Below are 19,068 nucleotides of genomic sequence, written 5' to 3'. Positions count from 1 at the left end.
GGCGACGTCACCTAATCGTTATTACGTTTTTTTTAAACTATTAATTAGATTACTTTATATTTGCTCTAAAATATAAATGTTATCAAAACGTTTTGTTCGGTGTATCTCGTGTTTGCCTCCCCTTGCCCTGTTACTTGTTGTTCTTTCAGTCTGCATCTATTAGTCGTGGTTTGTTGGGACTACAAGCTTTGATGGCATTTTAACGAGTTCCTCTTTCCCCCGTGATAATTTCTGTGGGGCGCGTGGGCCGGTGTGCTGGGCTTGGCTATACCGACGCATGCGCGTGTTTGATCAGTGGCGCGTGCTGCACTGGCGGACTGGAAGCATAGGCGTCTAATTAGCATACAGCTGCAGCTGCTTTAAGGCAGGCTCAACTACATCCTCCTAAACCTTATCGCATGCTATGGGATTTTAAATGTTGCTCTCATTCTCCTCTTGCCCATTGGCTATGCTGTCAATGTAATTGCTTATTATATGATAAAAGTTTTTAAATGCTTTTTATGTGACGTAAAATCGTGTTTCTTTACAGTAGTAGCCTACATTTTTTCCAGCTTCCTGCAAATAGTCACTTTAAATTGATGCCTAAGCTGTTATAGGCCTGATACTTCATGGCTTTACTGCATAACCAGAAGTTTGAGTTGAAGAGTCATCCGTTTCTGAGCCTCTGGCCTCAGAGCCCAGTTCTTATTTCATTGCACCACCTACAGGATGAAGAATTAATGCTGGGAACAGACAGAGAAAGTGTACCTCCAGTATCCAAAGCACTGCACTCTTTGCAGGCATCTCCCTGTGCTGTTTCTGTCAAACATTAACCGAGTTACCGAGGGAGCTGTGGAGCAGTTTGGTTTTTTCACAAAGATTAGATTACCCGTATTCTCACCATATATGTAGAGAAACCCCCTGCACTTCCCAGATGAATGATTTTCTCCATGTTCTTTGCCAACCCAAGCCAATTTGAAAGTGCAATAGGACATGACTGTAATTGGTGCTCACTACATGGCCACCTTCAATGCATTGTCAATCAATTATTGTAATGGATTAGCCGATGTCCTATTCTGGCTGGTTGTAATCTGATAGAGGGCTCTTTCAGCACCATGGAGAGAGCCAGCGAGGGATCCAGATTTAATCAGGCTGGCTGTGGACACAGCACAGCCTCGGCTTTAGCCTTTGTCCCTGAAACTGAGAGCAGGCAGGAACCAACAAGAGAACAATGACACAGTAGACCAAAAGTGCCATAGTTTAATGAAGTGACTGATTTTTAAATATAGTTCTATATGAGCTTGTCCAAAACACATTTAAATTATTTCTACAGAGGGAAACAGCTCTAAGCTATTCCTCTTCTCTTCTATCGTATTCTATTGTTTTTAGTTGCTCTGTTGCAGTTTTATTTATTAATCTGCATGTTTGTTAGTGTTTATACTCTTATTTCTGAATAAATCTGCATGTACTCACATATTTTTTGGTTTTCCTCCGCTATGGGTTAACTATTATATGTTTGTTGTTTTTATGGAACAACTGGCCAGAGAGCAAGTGTCATTTCCCCTATAATTAGTCCTGTTGCTATTTGTTGGCCTGCACTTTCAGGACAAGGATTGTTGCCAGTGAAGGTATTTGGCCCTGACAAAAAATACACAATGAGGAGGATCCTCCATGTTGTTTTAAAACCTTTTCCTGTCAATTCCAAAGAGAAGAAAAGTTTCAGTACAGTTACAGAAAGTTTATAAAAATGTATTTAAGATACTACATTGTAAGCAAGTTTTCTGCTTTATATTGTGTTTTCAGAGGGACAACACTATAAACAGAAAAAATGTATTTATTAATTGTACCAAAGTCAAGTGTGTGTGACCCATTTGGGTCACACATTCTTGATTCCCAATGAGTGGTTTCTCATGGAAGACCTGGAAAACCACCTGTAGGCAATCTCAGGGGAGTCAACATGTCACTGCGAAACAGCAGTCAGCCTGCACTTGTAACGAGCAACAGTAGTAAAAGGTTTGTAGCAAGCCTCTAGAAAAGGAGTCAGACCATAGTATCCAGAAGATCAATGGGAAAATTGCCTGTTTGGCCATGAGAGCGACACAGAGGTCACTGTCTAGACTTTAAAGTGTACTTTAGAAGGATGCCCACGAGACCAGGTTACTGTGAAAAGCCCTGTAAAGTGGTATAGCTCTGAGCTTAAGACTAATGGACCTCGGTTTTGACTGGGTCTGTCCCCTGATGTCATCCGTACTTTTGACAATGATGCTGATGAGTCTGTGTGGACAGATGTTTCTTTTAATTTCTGAAAAGGTTCTGTGACGCTAGCTAATAAAATGGTCTTTATGCAGTATATTTCCTGCAGTGCATCTTTAGAGTGGAATTATGATCCACTGCAAATAAGTATGAAATGTCATATTATTTACAATTGCAAAAGGTTGCTAATGACTTCAGGGAAAAACATATATGTTTTTACTGGTTAGATCTAATATTGTGTGTGCACAGACACATGAACAAAGGCTTCAAAGGGACAACACCAGATTTTCTTTTCCTTGTAAAGAGCCTCTTATTAAAAAGAGGTCTTCCTGCAAATCAGTTGCTGGAGTCCCAGGGGCATGTTTAGCTCTAATTTACTCATCAAAAACATCAGAGTGTCTCTCAGTAATCTCTGCAGTCCATTGGTTGTTTGGGGTGGAGTCCCCTGTCAGAAAGCATGCCCTGGAATGTTAAACACTAATTCACCTCTGAGCTGTGGAGGTGGATAAAGTGATTGTTCTATCTGGGAGCTGATTAAAACGGTTCTGGCCTGTTTCTCCCCTCTGCGTTCACCTCTGACGTCCACCACAATCATTTCTGTATTCATGAGCGGATGAGAAAGTGCAGGCAGAGCGGCTGCCGTATTACAGATAATAAGGCCAGCGGGCACCAGATTCGCTGCCACAGGTTTCCCCCTGCCCAGGCTCATTCAATTACTACACAAGAGTCCTCTGAGGCACAGCTGCACTATGGGGGTGAAGAGGAGTAAATTGAGGTACATTCATGTAGACACACAGAGGCACGCACACACCTCACAGATACAAAGAAGTGGAGGAGGCATACACACTGTAGCGAGAGAAGCCAGCATATAAAGGATCTTACTGACAGGCATTTGGCTTAGTAGTCAATGCATTTCTCACGCAAATAGACAAAAAAAGGTCCATCCTCTGTTGCTCACAGGCTCCCTGAAGATTGTATTGATATTGATGATGACTCCATGTAAGAAAAATGAAATCAGGACCATTGCTCATGGACTCCATATATGAGATCACCATTATCTTGATGAAAGCGTAGACAGCAGCTGTATCATCTAGGAGCATGAAAGATGGACTCTGGCAGACCTAATGGGCCATATCCTTAATCTATTGACATACGGAGCTACACAGCTTATCTCACTTATTCATACATTAGACTCATGTAGAAATATATGTTAATTACATAACTGTCCTGTTTCTTGAATTAATATTCACAGTGTTATATTTTAAACAATAGCTCTAAATGTGGAAGGTCTGTGGGAGTTACTGGCTGGTTGCTGTCCATGGTACTGAACTTCTGCCCTTGAGTTTACAGTGGCAGCTGCCTCTTAGTGCTTCAGGCTCTATAAAACACACACAGGGCCGGTGGGAAATAAAAGTTGGTGCCCTGTCAGTGGCTTAAAAGCGCCTTGTTGTTATTACACATCAGCGTTTGGACGGATTAGACAAACCAAATATAATGCCCTAATTAGTGAGTTTTAGAGGTGCTGGTTGCCAGATTTTGGACAGATCTTTGGACAGAGCCAGTCTTTGTGCTAAGCTAAGCTTACCATCTGCTGGCTCCAGCTACATGTTTACTATACAGACACAAGAGTGTTTCTCATCTAATGCTCGGCAAGAAGGCGAATAAGCGTATTTCCCAAAATGTCAAACTATTTGTTAAATGTCAGGAGTTTACTTAAGAGTCGTCTTAGCTTGTGACATGCTTTAGGCTTTTTCAGTGCATGTTTTAGTCATTTCTTCCTGTTGATGTTGTGGTTGTCATCCATAGAGATGGAGTCTGTGAAAATATGAAACATTTGGGGCTCAAGTAGGCCTATGTAAGTACATCCTTAACATATGGACATTAAGAGACAAACCCTTTTCTTGACCTTTGACTTTGGAATACCATATTTTCCAAACTAAGAATTCCCAGAATTTGCACACTCTTCATTAGATGGCATGATTTGCATTCTCTTATAATTGTGCTGCTTCCTTGATTATTAAATGATCACCCTAATTAGGGAGCATAATAGGGTTAATCAGACTCTGCTCATCACACTTATTATTATTCCTGCAGAAAATGAAGGAAAAAGATACAGTACTTGATTAATTATATCAGCCTTTTCATCAGCTGGGCTACCATACCCCCCTCTGAAATTAATATCATGTTGTAAATGGAAGGAAGGAGCTGGCCGGACACAGACAGATGAAAGATTTCACTCAAATTAATTAAGCACTAATTATGCGGTGGGAGTTGGGAGCAGTTTGCATAATGAGCTCTATCAAAAGAGATCAGTCATGGAGAGGGGCTGTAGAGTTTCTATACAGCCTTCAGATGATACACAGACACCACTGCACAGCATGAAGAGGGCTAGCAGAGAAGTGGGAAGAGGGTTAAAGCACTTTGAGGCTTGAGTCGTGAGGTTGAGGAGTGTTTTGTTTGGTTTGTCAACATGCTGCAAACCGGAAGCTTCCTCGCTTGGCATGTTTTGTGCCACAAATGTGGATTATTCCATTCTCACTTAAAGATATTACATCCCTCCTGAGGCTGTGTGTGTCCTTTTTTCACTCAGCTTAAGCATCAGATAATGAATTCCCTGCTCCGGCAAGAGGCAATAAGAACACAATGTCCCTTTAAATTCAAGCTAATCACAAACAACCTGCATCCACACTCCAGGGAGCTTTAAAGACCCTAATCACCTCTCAGTCCAATTCTTGTGGTGTTCAGTTATTGTTGATCAGGGACTACACTGTGGCTATCTATTTAGACAATGGGAAAAGGGATTAAACAGACAGAAACTCTCTATATCTTAATCGCCTGTTTAATCACAGCCACTGTGTAGTATATGGAGTTGAGTTACTTGAACTGATTTGTGCCACAGCAGCAGCAATCATGTATAGGCTAATCAGGGTGCCCAGCCCGACGCTGCCCTTCAAGGTCTCCGAGTGGAATTACAAAGACTATGATTAGTTAATCAAATGAAGAACCCAATGTCCTTTCTGTATTTGTGTATACACCTTATCTAAATGGAAATTGTATAGCTGAGGCACTTCCAGAAGGACACATCTACATGTGAATGATCCTCCTTGAGCCCTTGGCAGTGAATGCAGAATAAGATCTTTCCCTCCCAATCATCTTGTTATGGCATCGTGGAGACTTTTACATGTCTGAATGATATTTGTTGTCAGTGTTCATGTGAATGATGCAATCACTCAGTCTGTTGTGAAGTAAATCAGGAAGCACTAGACAGCAACTCTTCAAATATAACACATGATGGTGTCAGGAAGAATGTCAAGAATTTTATTATTTTAAGAGCGGAGAAAAAGGGAAAGCAGACAAGCGGGTGGAAATACAGTAAGGCAGCTTATTGATAGTGTAGGCCAATGTGAATGAATACAATCAACTGTGCAAAAGGCATCTGTGCCATTTAAACTCTGATACATGTATCAGAGTTTAAATGATTCTCTGTCTGTCTCTAAGTGGCTCGATATTGAAAGTTTTTTGGTCTATATCTTGGTACACATGGCACCCCTAAATGGTTCACTATACCATTTTACAGGGTTAGCGTTGGTTAGTTCATTAGGGTTCATTATGTTAGCTATAATTTAATTCGTTGTATGTTTTTAAGCAGCATTTGCCGAATGCATCTCATTTTAATAACCTTGAGGCACATAACAATACATGTAAAATCAGTAAAATGAGGGCTAATCCACATAGCATCTAGCTTCATTGGCTTACCTGTTTGGCCACTATTAGCCAAGATACTTTCTTGAAATAAAATATCTTTTATAAAAATTGAGAGAAGGCATACTTGTGGATCTGTTTCTACATGACTACACTTTCCATATTATGCTGCTTGGTGACCCAACTAGTTTATTGGAATTTTGTTAATTATTATTGGCTAGCTAGCGGTTAGCTTGTTAGAGAGACTGACATTTAATGGAGCTGACACGTTGGGGCATAATTTCAAGCATGTATCTTGAAATGCTCATGCTAAAGAAACAGAGACGGTTGAAGTGTAAGAGATGTGTCTAAATAAAATAGAGTGCTATCACCGTGGGTTAGCCAAAATTGGATTATCACACACTGCCTAAGCACAGCTCTGTAGCTCTCCTTCCCAGTAGCCCATAAACATAAACGTTCTATTTTATGTACAAATCTGAGCTTTATATGGCAATAGATTTGTATTTGAGGGATAGACCCTTGTGAACTTTTGAGTAGCAGCAAAAACATGTTGATATGCCCTAGAAGACTAATCAATATTTCCTCATAAGAATAGATTCTCCACATCACTTAAAAATGTGCACTGAATTACATTCAGAATAGATTTAAATTGTATTATAATGTCATTTTTTTTTTTGCATCAAAGCAAACCTTTCTCCACCACGCGTCCTTGTGTCAGACATGCTCTTCAACATTGTGACTGTTGTTCCTAAAGAGAAAAGAATTTCCCTCCATTGCATTGTGATAACTTCCTTCCAGGGGCAGACTTGACCTGCTCATTCCTCCTAGAATCACCTCTATTATTTGTCAGTGACAGCAGCCCTTTGGAGGGTGTGGGGCCCCCCCGAAAGGTACAGGGTCGTGGATGTCCCAATCCATCTCTGTCTGCCAAGCGATTGATTGTGATTTAGTGCGTGGGGCAGGAGATGGTGGGGTTCCATTCTGATGAGCGATAGGTGGGAACCCTTTGACTCCCAGCACATGGCAAGCAGAGGCAGGGCTATGATGAGGGGTCAGAGACAGCTGGTGGGGGTAACTAGGGTGGATCTGGGGCTTGGATGGATCACAAGATAGAAGGTGTCAGAAATCCAGGACAAAGCCCCCCAACCAACCGCCTGAGTCTATCACTTGGCCCATCCATCACCCATCCAGCTTTGTGGTTAGCATAACGGTTTCTAGCTAATCGTTTCATCATCAGAGATAATGGAGATGACAGTGAATACAGAGTAGCAGCGAGGCTGTATCAGAAGTATAAGGTCATACAGAGGGGGCTTTATGCCAACTGGATGAAATAAGTGGAGATTTCCCTTTCTGGAATCCTGACTGAATGATCTCAAGTGGAGCATTAAAGCTTTACCTGTAGGAGGTCCAGGCTAGGTGACGTTTCTTTGAAACAATCAGCTTCCTTCGATTTTAATTCTGAATGAAACTACCATGAATCTAAGGGGATTCTCCCCATATTGTGCTCGGAGAAACTCAGAGGAGAAATCCACCCTGATTAGGAAAATTAAAATTTGTCTAGTGTGAAGAAGACATGCTTGATATCCCGTCAGCTACTCTAATTTCCCAGTTCTCTTCTAAACATCACTTGACTCCAGATATGCATAATAAACAATTTCTGACTGGAAATCAGAGGGAAATGGCTTATGCTTGGAAATTCTTGACTGAGCTTTGTCTCCCAGTTCAGGTCTGGTGTTAGATACAAGCTGTCCTTGGAAGGATGTTAAGCCCAGCCTCAGCCTCGCTTCAGTGGGCTGCTCTGGCAGCTTAACTCCATAATCAACCTGAGAGGCCTTGTTAGGGCCACATCTTGAAAGATGTTAGGTGGATGGGGAAATATGATGTGTTAAACTGGATTTTCTATATAATGAGAGCTTTATCTGGTGTTTATTTTAAATCATACTGATCTGAATTCTTTCAAACATAAATTTACACATAAATCCAAAGAATTTTAAAATCACCTGTTTGTTGTACTGCAACTTTCATTATTCTACATGCAACATCAGTATTGTGAGGGCAGCAGTGAACAAAGGCCAGCGTATTGTCAATCACAGGAAGTTGTGTCAGCCAGGTGAATGTGTAGCCAGTAACCTGATCTGCTGTTGACAGAACAGGGACAGGTGCTCCAGCCAAACTAATCCATACATGCATGCTAGACACAGGTCATCCATTAAGGCAGATTGATTCATAGCTTTAAAAGACTACTCCTCAACAATCCCAGGTGTGGCCTTACCTTTGCTGTTGCCATGATAATTGCAGTAATGCGAGATGACCTGCTTTGGAAAGGGAAAGGAATGTTCACTGTTTGCTCAGCTAATGCTGGAAACATTTTGTCACACAAGGGATGAGGGAACATCTCTGGAAATGATGAAGGGAAAATTAAATAGCTGGGCGGATTGACATCTAAAGTATTAGACACACAAAAAGATACTTCAGCTTCAAAGTCTCTTACTACAAAAAAATGATTCAGTATATGGGGCTCAGGGAGGTTTGACAGCAGTGGGTATGGAGTGGATATGTGAGGGGACTTATTGCCATAGCTTGCATGACCATTTCACATAATAGCCTCATGTAAAAAAAAAAAAAAACCCATATAAACTAGAATTCACTTTGATTCAGTGCTATTATCAAACCTACTCCCACAAGGCCCCAAATGCCAAATAAAGGTTTACAGGCAGAGGCCAGACATCTGCTGCTCTCTGATTGGTTGACAAGCCAGCAGCAGTCTCTCCTGTTATCCACAGCCCAGTGCATGGTAAACACCCTTAGTCAGACCTACGGGGAGAAGGAGCCCATCTGGTCAGCAGCATTAACAACCAGCTCTTTAACAATGGCTTCAACGAAAAAGGAGAAGGGCACAACAGGCCATATCAGCCAATAAAAACAGGCTATGCATGACATTTAGAGCCTGATGCGGGGCTTAGCAGTATACAGGTTACCTACTGTCCGCACAAGCCTCTGGCAATAAAACAAAAGGCAATCTCACAGAGCTGGGGGATGCTGCGTGTAAAGCCGCCTGTTTCAGTTGTTGATCCCATAATTTGTGTGTAAAGATGCAGAGCATAAAGAGCATAAAGTTAAAAAGAATGAAGGGGGTCATTTTCAGGGTTCTTTCATAGAAACATCAAACAAATAAACAGGCAATATCTTTAAACACTATTATTCTCAACTCTTCATAGCCATCCTAATTGGAAAGTGTCATTGCATCCAAGGAGGAAGGACTATGACAGCAATTTTTTTTTGTGAAGAATTTTTTTTTTTTTTTTGGAGGTAAATAAGTAAAACATGAAACACACAGAGGAGAGAGCAGTGTTCAGAGATCTAGCTGTCAAAGTAAAAGCGCAGTCACTGGAGAGCATTAAAGTGGTTATTTGACTAAACAGTGCCATCTTGTGTTCAATTGTTCAACTCAGAAAACCTGGAAGGTGCAAATGACAACGTTATTTTCATCAAAATAACAATTTATCCGCTTTTAACATATCCTTGTCTTATGACAGCAGATTATGAACTATTTTATAAATATTGTTCTAATCATTTTCCTACTTGTGCACACTGTTCAGTCCTCTAATGTAGCTTTCTGTGGAGCAGTGCTACAGAACAGTACACATTAGTAACCCTCATCCACAAAATGGACTCTAACAGGTTAGAAAACAGGGGTTACTCTGTCTTATTAGATATTTGATGGGACTCTATTTTTACAACCGCCTCCACCTAGCAGGCAAAGGATGGAGACAAAGTCTCTAAATGAGATTTAGGGAATACAAAGAGGGATGTGAAGATAGAAAGGTTCGGGGTGGAGTTTGAACAGCAAGCAATGGGCTCTCTACAGCTGCTGGCACTAATGAGGATAATTACCCCAGTAATAACATTAGCCTATCTGAGGGAATGGAGGGGAAGGACAAGTGGTTGTGTTTGTGTGTGTGTGGGTGGGTATGCGAGCGTGTGTGCGTGCACGTGGTTGCTGTAAGTGTGTGTGCACGCATGGCCGTGCGCGTGCCTTTCCTTCTATCTCACTTGCAGTCTCTCCCTCATTCCCTGAATCTCAATATCTCTTTGTTAGCCCACAATAATTGTATTTGGGCCTCATATCCGCCATATCAGATTCGAGTTTGTACAAGGTAATTAGCAGGGGAAGGGAAGCCTCCACACCAGGAGGACAAATGCCCCCATGACATCATTCTGGCTCCACTCAGGAGGGGAAGCTTTTTTTCTCTCTCCCTCTTCCTCCTCCTCATCTTTCTTGTCATTCAGCTGTCAAAAAAAGAGCACTGAATAGGGGCAAAAATGTAGTGGCAAGCGAAAGTTGATGACATTGAAAAGGAGGAGAGCTGGGATTAAGAAGATAAAGAAATGAAGTGAGGAAGGAGAGATAAAGGAGAGAAAGGGGTGGAAAGTGATTTGAGATGAGATGGAGGGCTGTGTTTTTGCCGCAGGCCTATAATCTCCAATCAGCTTTGACTAACAGACAGCGGGGGGAAAGTTCCTCTGCGTTAATGCAGCTTGCCATTCAGAAGGAGCCGGTGTATCTAGCTGGGAGTCGAGGGATGAGGGGAGGATTAACTGGCACTCAGGTGGAGAGAGATGAAGAGAATCAGACGGAGACCCTGTGGATGGTCACACCCTCTCTCACCCAGCCATCTTTTCATTTTTTTTTTCAGTGAACGAATGTACTGTACCCTAGGTTTTCTGAGTGGAGTGGTGAAAGCAGGAGGAAGTGATAGAAGTTTGTAATTGTAACATGTAGCCTATCAGTTATGTCAAACTCATTATTGCTCTTTTGGTGGCTTTATGGTTTATGATAATGTTGAAATTTGAGGAGTATGCCAGTGTTCAAGGGGTTGTTGTTATTATTATTCAGTTTATTATAATCACATCATACACATTCCGTAACCTCTACACAGAAATTAACAAGAGTGATTTATTTGTGTGCCATGGTACAGTAAGGTGAATAGAAGCAGATGTGATGTTTAATTATAATGAAGAGATATCTATTCCTCTTACAACCTACGAGTGAGCTGTGACTGACAAACATCATGCCCTTTAATTTAAAATATGTTAGCTGATCCTTTATGTTAGTTTAAAGATTTTCTTTTCCTCAGGCATCCTTGTTGTCTGGTTACATAAACAGATTTAAATTAATCCCAGGTAATCTCCAGATGCCAGCTGTCCATCATCCCTGCCTTCTTCCAGATGATCAAAGTGCTCCTGTTCCTCCTCACCATGGCCTTTCATCACCTTCACCACTGGAGAGCAGATAAGAAAATGTTTGAGTAAGAATATACAGTATCTTTCAAAATAAGTAAATAAATAAAGCAACGAGTTTGCCGTTCTATTGAGCTGCTTTAGCACAAAAATCTAATTCACTGTTGACTGCAGTGAACAGTCTACAGTGTGATACTCAGAGACTCACCCTGTCTAAACACTGTGAGCTGTGCTGATGCAGACGTTTCTCCCAAGGCATTGTGGGAGATGCAAGAGTAGACCCCTGCATCAGAGACATGGAGGCCCTGTATCTGAAGCCAAGTAGAGACTGTGTAGCGCAGGGGACCGCCTCGAGCCTGAAAAAAAGACGGGATTAAATCTCAACAGATGATATAAATCTAATGAAAGGTAAGAAATGTATGCATTGTCACTAGTATGGGTGGTACGAGAAAGCATTTCGGTTATACAAATCATTGCTCTATTATGATCATTATTGATACATTGAGCACCAATATCGACTCCCTTTCTTTAGTAATGTTATCAATAGACTTAATGGAATAAACCCTGGAACTGTTTTGTTTTTGGCAGTTGAGCATTTTGCCAGTGCATGACTGTTTGCATGTGAATGATTGCACAAGAACACATTGCTGTGTGGGTGTTAAAAAGGAAAGTCAGTTCACAATTTTGTTTACGACTGTTTCATCTCAGTTTTAAATACAGCTCTGGGACAAAGGCGCTGTTAAACTAAAAATTGCAGACCCAACAGGACACAGTTCAATCAAAGCATACACTGTTAATGAAACTTTCAGTGATGCACAATAACTGAAGCTCGTATCGAACCTGGACAGAGATGTGAGGATCATCTCCTGGCAGAAAGTTGTCACTCCCTGTCTTCCTCCAGCTCAGGTATGGAAGAGGGAAGGCTGAGACCTCGCAGCCAAACACGATGTCGTTCCCGGTGTAGTTGGACAGGTTGCTGGGGCCTCGAAGGATACGGGGAGCTGCGGCAGAAGAAAGGAGTATCTCAAGGTTCAATACTAGGACCCCTAAAGTTGTTTCTATCAAGACAACTATACACATGCATTGAAGTCTTGGACTGATAACACATATAAGAAAAGAGTGCACTTACCAGAGTGGCAGGGTCCTCTTTCAGTGAGCTTGAGGGTTGTGTTATGGCGGCTGGCGGCCTCTCTCATCTGGCAAACATTTGGGTAGGTCCACCCATCTGAGCCACATACAGGGCCCTTTTCTTGACACACACATGTAGGTTCTGGCTCAGTCCTGTGTCCCCCCTTTGGCATTTTCCTCTGGCAGACCAGGCCCTCTCCACAGCGGCCGTAGAACTTCTGAGCCCCATCCGGGTCACACTGCTGCCCCTCCACGTTAGCACACTGTTCACAGCATCCACAGTCGTCCTGCACCCGACCTGCAGGGCAATCGTCGGGGACTGGGGGGCAGAGGTGCTGGTTGCACTCCCTGCAGCCCTCGCCCTCCTCCCACAGCCGCAGCCACCCACGGTGTTGGGGTGGCAACCCGAGGGAAGTGTGGAGCCACACACTCATGCATATACAGACACACAGGCAAAGCTGAGCCATGCTGCTGACCTGCATCAGCACACAAAGTCAGAAACAAATGTCTTCCTGACGTAAAGACAGGACACACAGCTGGCCCAAAATGAAACTGTAAAATGGTAACAAACTGAACCAAATTTATAAGAGAGATGGCAGTCCTGATGTTCTGTTCTCTGACAGTCACATGTTGTTCCTCCTCTGAGTTTTAAATGTTCCCTTCTGTCTCCTCTCCTCTGTCCTCTTCTGAATAGTTGGATTGTTCTTATTTTGTTATTATTACCATGTACCCCTGCTGAATTATTTTGCCATTTTGTTTTCCCCCTTGAGATTTCTTCATCAGCTCCAAGTCCTTTCTATAAAAGAGACAGCATTTGCAGTGAATGAAGCCAGCAAACTTCATCTCTAAGGTATCCGACTTGTCTCATCTTTCTTTCCTCCCAATTCTGCTGCCTTTCTTCATGTGCCAGTGTCTCTGGGCAGGGCAAGGCTGGCAAACGGGCTTCAGAAATGGCACAGGATATAAAAGAATCCTGCTAAATCAGCACTTCATACAAATGTAACAGAAAACAACAGCTGTCTATGTGAACATAATGATCCCAATGTATATTTAACATGTGTTATTTAGCATACAAGAATCTGAAGCCAATTGAAAATGCAGCTCTATTTTAGAAGCTCTCTATCTAGTAGAGTAGTGTGAAATTCCTGGGTTTGGAAACATTTTCTGATGATTTCATGATGATTTCTGTTAGTTTTGTGGAGGTTGGGCATGAGTATTTGTCTATAAATGGAAAATATGGAGTGTGGGAAAGGAAACAAATCTTTTTAAGAAAAACTTAAAAATAATATGTAGATTTAGGATATGGTTTCTCAGAATTAGGAATAAAGTGGTTGTGCTAGTGTTTGCGTATGTGTTTGTTCTATTCTTACCTCAGCTATATAAGTCTTGAAGCACTCATAAAGTCAGTCAGTCATCACTTTTACACCATTAACTAATTAAGTCCCTAATGCTAATATATTTCCATATTAGATCCTACTTTCTAGATACCTACCTCTCTAGATATTTATCACCTTGAATGGTGCATTGCAAGAATATATGGGGCCAGTCAGGAAACCTTTGAGGCTTGGTCTTCACACAGCAGCTTCACAGATTAAGGAATTAATATGATGAATTTTGTATTGGCATGTTGTGATAATTTTTTTCTTTGCTTGTTTGTTTATTTCCCTCAATCTACTTTAATTTGAATTTGATACAGTTTACATTATTTTATTTTATGATATAATGATATAATTGTATGCATATTACAATTTAGATCTAGTGCCTTTGTTTACATGTTTAATAATATAAACACCTACTGTATATTTTGTATATTTCTAACATGCTTTGTGTGTGTGTGGCCTAAGTGAGTTTGATGACTGTGTTTCGCCAATTTATAATTAGAATTTAGTTTTTAAAAAGTAACAGTATCTGGAGTTGCATTGCTGTATAAAGCTTTACTGTCTGTAAATGCCCAGGATTTCGTTTTTAAGTAACGTGGCACTTTTCCTTCTCCATCCGGTATGTTTGAGCTTGACCACAGAGGTGGATGCTCAGCACAGTCACCTCCCTGTGTGAATGGTCGGAGGCGTGGCTTTATTAGCATTTCTGACGTCATGGCATGTGAGGCGCTCACGCACCACGGCAGAGACGTTAGAGGACCGTGAGGGTAGCGATAATGCATCGTGTGAATCCGTTTTATACTTCAAAATTATAACTGAAAACGGAATTATGCCAAGAATTAAGAAAAGTTTATCGGCTGCTGTGGTTATCCTACATGGTAATACATCACCCGTTAACCAGTTGCTTTAGGTCACAGTTCAAGCTAAAATTATTTAATGTTGTGTAGTGCGAATTTTGGAGTGTTTGGTCTTTTGTTTTGAAAGATCACGTACAGGAAGCTGTGCGCTAATCATTAACTTAACTTGTTCCACGTTTAACAGGAAGTAAAGAAATGCCTGAAGGAGAGAGGGGAAACTTCACTACAGACAGATAAACCTTTATTCTGTCTTCATACACACTTTCCCTGCTCCTGACCAGTTTTACCAAGAGATTCTGCCGCGAACGACAATTGACACTCTTATCGGGAAATTTAGTAAGTCTTTTCACTGACATCAGTCATTCAGTACGATGTGGTCTCATTTTGACAGTTTGTCAAGGAAGTTGTACCTTTGCTCACTGGGTTAGACTTTTGTTTGAGTTATTTAGTCTTGAGTGGAACTGGCAAAGATGCTGTGGGTACACGATGACAGTGATATTTAAAAAAAACAAAAAACATTTTAAGTACACACAGACCATTATTATTTAATTTGTTTTAATTGTATAGTCTGCTCTCAAACGCCCAAGCACAGAATAAAATGTAATGGGGAAAATAAGAAGAGTGTTGAGGATGCAGCCTGGATGGCATGTAGTTAGATGTAAATGAGTGTATGCAATATTAAAGTCTATTACCACGCAGCATTCAGTAGTGGCCTGTGTTCATGGCAATAGTTTAGAATGGAATTAAATCATAAAGCTTTTGTTATGCCATGTACAAGTAAGTTGCAGCTTATTTAGAGTCTGTGTCTTTTAGGCACTGAAATTGTTTTAAGTGGTTACACAGGTTAAGTCTTGGACCTGCTGACGTGGGACAATATGGGTGGGTCACATATCTGTCATGTGGGCCTAACAAACCTTTGAGGTGTGCTCAAAGCGGCTCAGACTAAAGGATATCCTGTTTTTCCAGAGCAGGTCTAGAGTGTGGCCTCAAGTCATTCTGCTTCTGTTAAAATCAGGAACCACAGCGTGCCAACTGGGATAGAATAACAGACACAGCAGGATTTTGAATGGGCGGTTGATTGTATGTACTAGATTGTATGTTGCATTTGACAGGTCAGAGAATGGCAGAGAAGGTGCTGGTGACAGGTGGAGCGGGCTACATTGGGAGTCACTGTGTGGTGGAGCTCATTGAAGCAGGTTACCAGCCAGTCGTAGTAGATAACTTCAGTAATGCTGTAAGAGGTAAGCCCACTTACTAGAAACACAGGTTGATGAATAACTTTGTACGTCATCATAAACTTGGCTGTTCCTGTTCCAAGTGTGTTTGTTTAGTGCGGTGATACTCATATCTGGTGTTACTGTGTGTGTGTGTGTGTGTGTGTGTGTGTGCGCGCGCTACGTCCTGTTGTGAATGGAGGAGAAGGGGATGTGCCAGAGAGCATACTTAGGATAGAGAAGCTCCTGGACACCAGCATTGAGTTTCATGAACTAGATCTTTTGGACCAACCTGGCTTGGAAAAACTCTTCAAAAAGGTCAGAAATTCATTCAGTTGATTTATTAATCTTAAAGTTTGTTTAATGATGTAAAATGTAATGATGTTATGCTTTTCTTTGTCATGTATGATAGGAAATGGAATACCTTTAGGGTTTGGACTGTCGGTTGGCTTTGGCTCTGGGAATTTACATTTTGACATTCTGGCATTTTCTAGACAAATTGATTAATTGATTAATAAATAAAAATATTTGGCAGATTGATGGATAATGAAAATAATTGTTCGCTGAAGCCCAAATTCCTCCATATGTAAAAATAAAATGTACATTCAGTTGAACTCTAATAAGGTTTTTTTCCTCATAAATCATCTCTTAAATTAATGTTATTGAATAAATGCTGGTAGACTTAATCTTTGGTGGATGAAAAAAATCAATCTGATAAAAGTCATTTTGGGGCCAATAACATATTTCCGAGCTTAGCTTTTATAGACTGTGTATTGTCTTTACCATAGGAAGTGTAACATAATGCTATCACACTGTATGTGCATATTAGTTATAGAATGTCCTTCCACATTGGTCATACCCATCACACATGGCTTTATATCTATCTGTGTTGCAGCATTCTTTCAGTGCGGTGATGCACTTTGCTGGTCTGAAGGCTGTTGGGGAGTCAGTGGAGCAGCCGTTGCGCTACTACAGAGTCAACCTCACCGCCTCCATGAACCTGCTTGAGGTCAGTTTGTCATCTGATCTGACGCCGTCTGTCCTCTATTAAATCTGCACTTCACTCTTCATTTCAGTCATCCCTCTCAACTGATCATTACTTGCACTAATCTTCATCTTGATTCGCTGTAGTGCATGGCAGTGTGTGTTCATTTGATACTGAGTTGGCTAATTCTAACACTGCGCCCATCATAACTTTTTATGTGTGGATCTCACTGTGTTTGCCAAAACTCAGTGTTTATGCTTAATCCTAAGGTGTGTGTGTGTGTGTGGGTGCACTTTAGACTGCTATCTCACCGGCCACTGATTGTACATGTATGCCATGTTTGTTTGCATCTGCATGTGTCCCAGGTGATGCAGGCTCACAGGGTGCACAATCTGGTCTTCAGCAGCTCAGCCACGGTGTACGGAGACCCTCAGCACCTTCCCATCGACGAGCAGCACCCCGCAGGCAGCTGCACCAACCCATACGGCAAGACCAAGTACTTTATTGAGGAGATGATCAAGGACCACTGTAACGCTGAGAAGGTACTTATCAGAAGGCAGAGAAGCATTCACAGGTGCGCACACACACACTTAAACATGGTGTTTCATTATTACCTCTGTGTGAGCAGGACTGGAATGCAGTGCTTCTGCGTTATTTCAACCCAATTGGAGCTCATTCCTCTGGCCTGATTGGAGAGGACCCTCAGGGTATCCCCAACAACCTGCTGCCATATGTTGCCCAGGTACACGAACTGTCTGCCAAATACACGGCTAGATCAGAGCATGCAGTGCATATTGTTGTAGTTGGCGCTATCAGATTTGACATTGTTGCATTAATTTATCTCCCTCATAGGTTGCCATTGGGAGAAGAAACTGCCTCAGTGTATTTGGGAATGACTATGACACACTTGATGGGACAGGTAATGTAATTGCAGTGCACAGATTGAATTGTGGTTTGAAATATTCTTTTGGGCAGAGGGCTCTTAAAAACAAGTAAACTGTCATAGCACTTCTTTATTAATGTTCAAAATCATGTAAACAAGGTTTTCTTTCTCTTGCTAGGTGTGCGCGATTATATCCACGTTGTAGATCTGGCAAAAGGACACATAGCAGCTCTGAAGAAGCTGAAGGACGACTGCGGGTGCAAGGTACATTTGAGAAAAGAACAAAAACAAAAGCATTTAAAAAATACATTTTCAGTCATTTCTCTGGTTCATTGTGCATTCACATGCATACCTAATTAAGGTATTTATGGGAGTGCTGGCATGTGTGCATTATTGTGTCTGTAGGTTTACAACCTAGGAACGGGGACAGGCTACTCTGTGCTCCAGATGGTGAAAGCCATGGAGAAGGCATCAGGGAGAGAGGTGAGTGACAGAAGAGCTCTTTTCGCTCCAAAGTAAACTGTCTGCAGGGTCAGCGATTGTATTGTGTCTTCTGAGAGTAACTGAAGTGACTTGGAGCAGTAACCACACTACTTCATGTGATCCTGTGACTTTAAGGATGGCCATGTTGACTTTGACTATGAAGGTGGCTAAACCACCCTCATTTGTGTAAGTTAAACTTTGCTTATTGTGTCTTCTCCATAGATCCCATACAAAGTCGCCCCACGTAGGGGAGGAGACATAGCATCCTGCTACGCTGACCCTCGTGTAGCCGAGACAGAGCTGGGCTGGAAGGCCAAATTTGACCTGGAAAGAATGTGTAAGGACAGCCACACTACAAAATTCATTGTTCAGCATCATCTGATTCTCCTCCTAAAAACCTACATGTATTTTATGGGTTTTTTTTGATGATGATGATATCCTGATGTTATTTTTTTTGTACCTGTGTAGGTGAGGATCTGTGGCGCTGGCAGTCCATGAACCCCACTGGATTTTCCAATGGCACAGCCTCTTGATGCAACTCCAGCCTTTTGTTGTGGTTAAATCCTCTTCTAAACCACTGGGCCAAAGCAAACCATCAACTTCCTCATTTTTGCATATCACATAAACACACGATGAGACCCTAAGAGGAGCTGAATCTTTATGTTTTGTCATGTTTCATTTTCTATTTGTTCTGTGTCAGTGGTTAGCTTCAAATTATTGTTTACAGTAGAAGAAAATGTCTTTCTATTTTCTCTGTGTTTTTATTTCAGATTAACAATGAATATTTTCTCTATTAATGTATTGGTCTGTGAGCCATAACAATGAAAGAATAAATTAATTTTCTTACTGAGAAAAGTGAAGCCTACATTTCCACTCCATTATGAAACGAGGCTGTTTCAAATGATTGTGAAATAAGTTGTAATGACTGGCTGTTATAATGTTGAGTACATTATGAGATGAAATG

General features: G+C 41.4%; 2 protein-coding genes and 1 long non-coding RNA gene across 5 annotated transcripts; 2 read left to right on the top strand and 1 right to left on the bottom strand.

The window, feature by feature from the left end:
* Positions 1-2,571: 2,571 nt before the first annotated feature.
* On the bottom strand, positions 2,572-13,152 carry LOC122862447 (kazal-type serine protease inhibitor domain-containing protein 1-like). The gene is made up of 4 exons (XM_044167962.1): positions 12,305-13,152; positions 12,016-12,176; positions 11,384-11,531; positions 2,572-11,216 (listed from the first exon to the last, which is right to left on the bottom strand). Exons 1-4 carry the CDS (start codon positions 12,783-12,785, stop codon positions 11,104-11,106), a joined length of 903 nt encoding a protein of 300 aa, XP_044023897.1. The 5' UTR covers positions 12,786-13,152; the 3' UTR covers positions 2,572-11,103.
* LOC122862450 lies at positions 11,102-12,202 on the top strand. The gene is made up of 3 exons (XR_006374696.1): positions 11,102-11,243; positions 11,431-11,583; positions 12,077-12,202. It is a non-coding gene; the product is annotated as an uncharacterized LOC122862450 (long non-coding RNA).
* Positions 13,153-14,723: 1,571 nt separating the features above from the next.
* gale (UDP-galactose-4-epimerase) lies at positions 14,724-18,959 on the top strand. Of its 3 annotated transcripts, none has more exons than XM_044167961.1 (11): positions 14,724-14,875; positions 15,652-15,780; positions 15,959-16,071; positions 16,649-16,762; positions 17,104-17,280; positions 17,367-17,480; positions 17,591-17,657; positions 17,800-17,885; positions 18,027-18,104; positions 18,327-18,441; positions 18,573-18,959. In XM_044167961.1, the coding sequence occupies exons 2-11, from the start codon at positions 15,660-15,662 to the stop codon at positions 18,635-18,637; spliced, it is 1,050 nt and encodes a 349-aa protein (XP_044023896.1). In that variant the 5' UTR covers positions 14,724-14,875; positions 15,652-15,659; the 3' UTR covers positions 18,638-18,959. The 3 variants fall into 3 exon arrangements, with proteins under 3 accessions (XP_044023896.1, XP_044023895.1, XP_044023894.1); XM_044167960.1 differs by having other exon boundaries at positions 15,956-16,071; XM_044167959.1 differs by having other exon boundaries at positions 15,947-16,071.
* The last annotated feature ends 109 nt before the right edge of the window (positions 18,960-19,068 follow it).

The sequence above is a fragment of the Siniperca chuatsi genome, linkage group LG15 (assembly GCF_020085105.1).
Source record: "Siniperca chuatsi isolate FFG_IHB_CAS linkage group LG15, ASM2008510v1, whole genome shotgun sequence".
Lineage (NCBI taxonomy): Eukaryota > Metazoa > Chordata > Actinopteri > Centrarchiformes > Sinipercidae > Siniperca > Siniperca chuatsi.
This window is presented reverse-complemented; position numbering and strand designations above follow the sequence as displayed.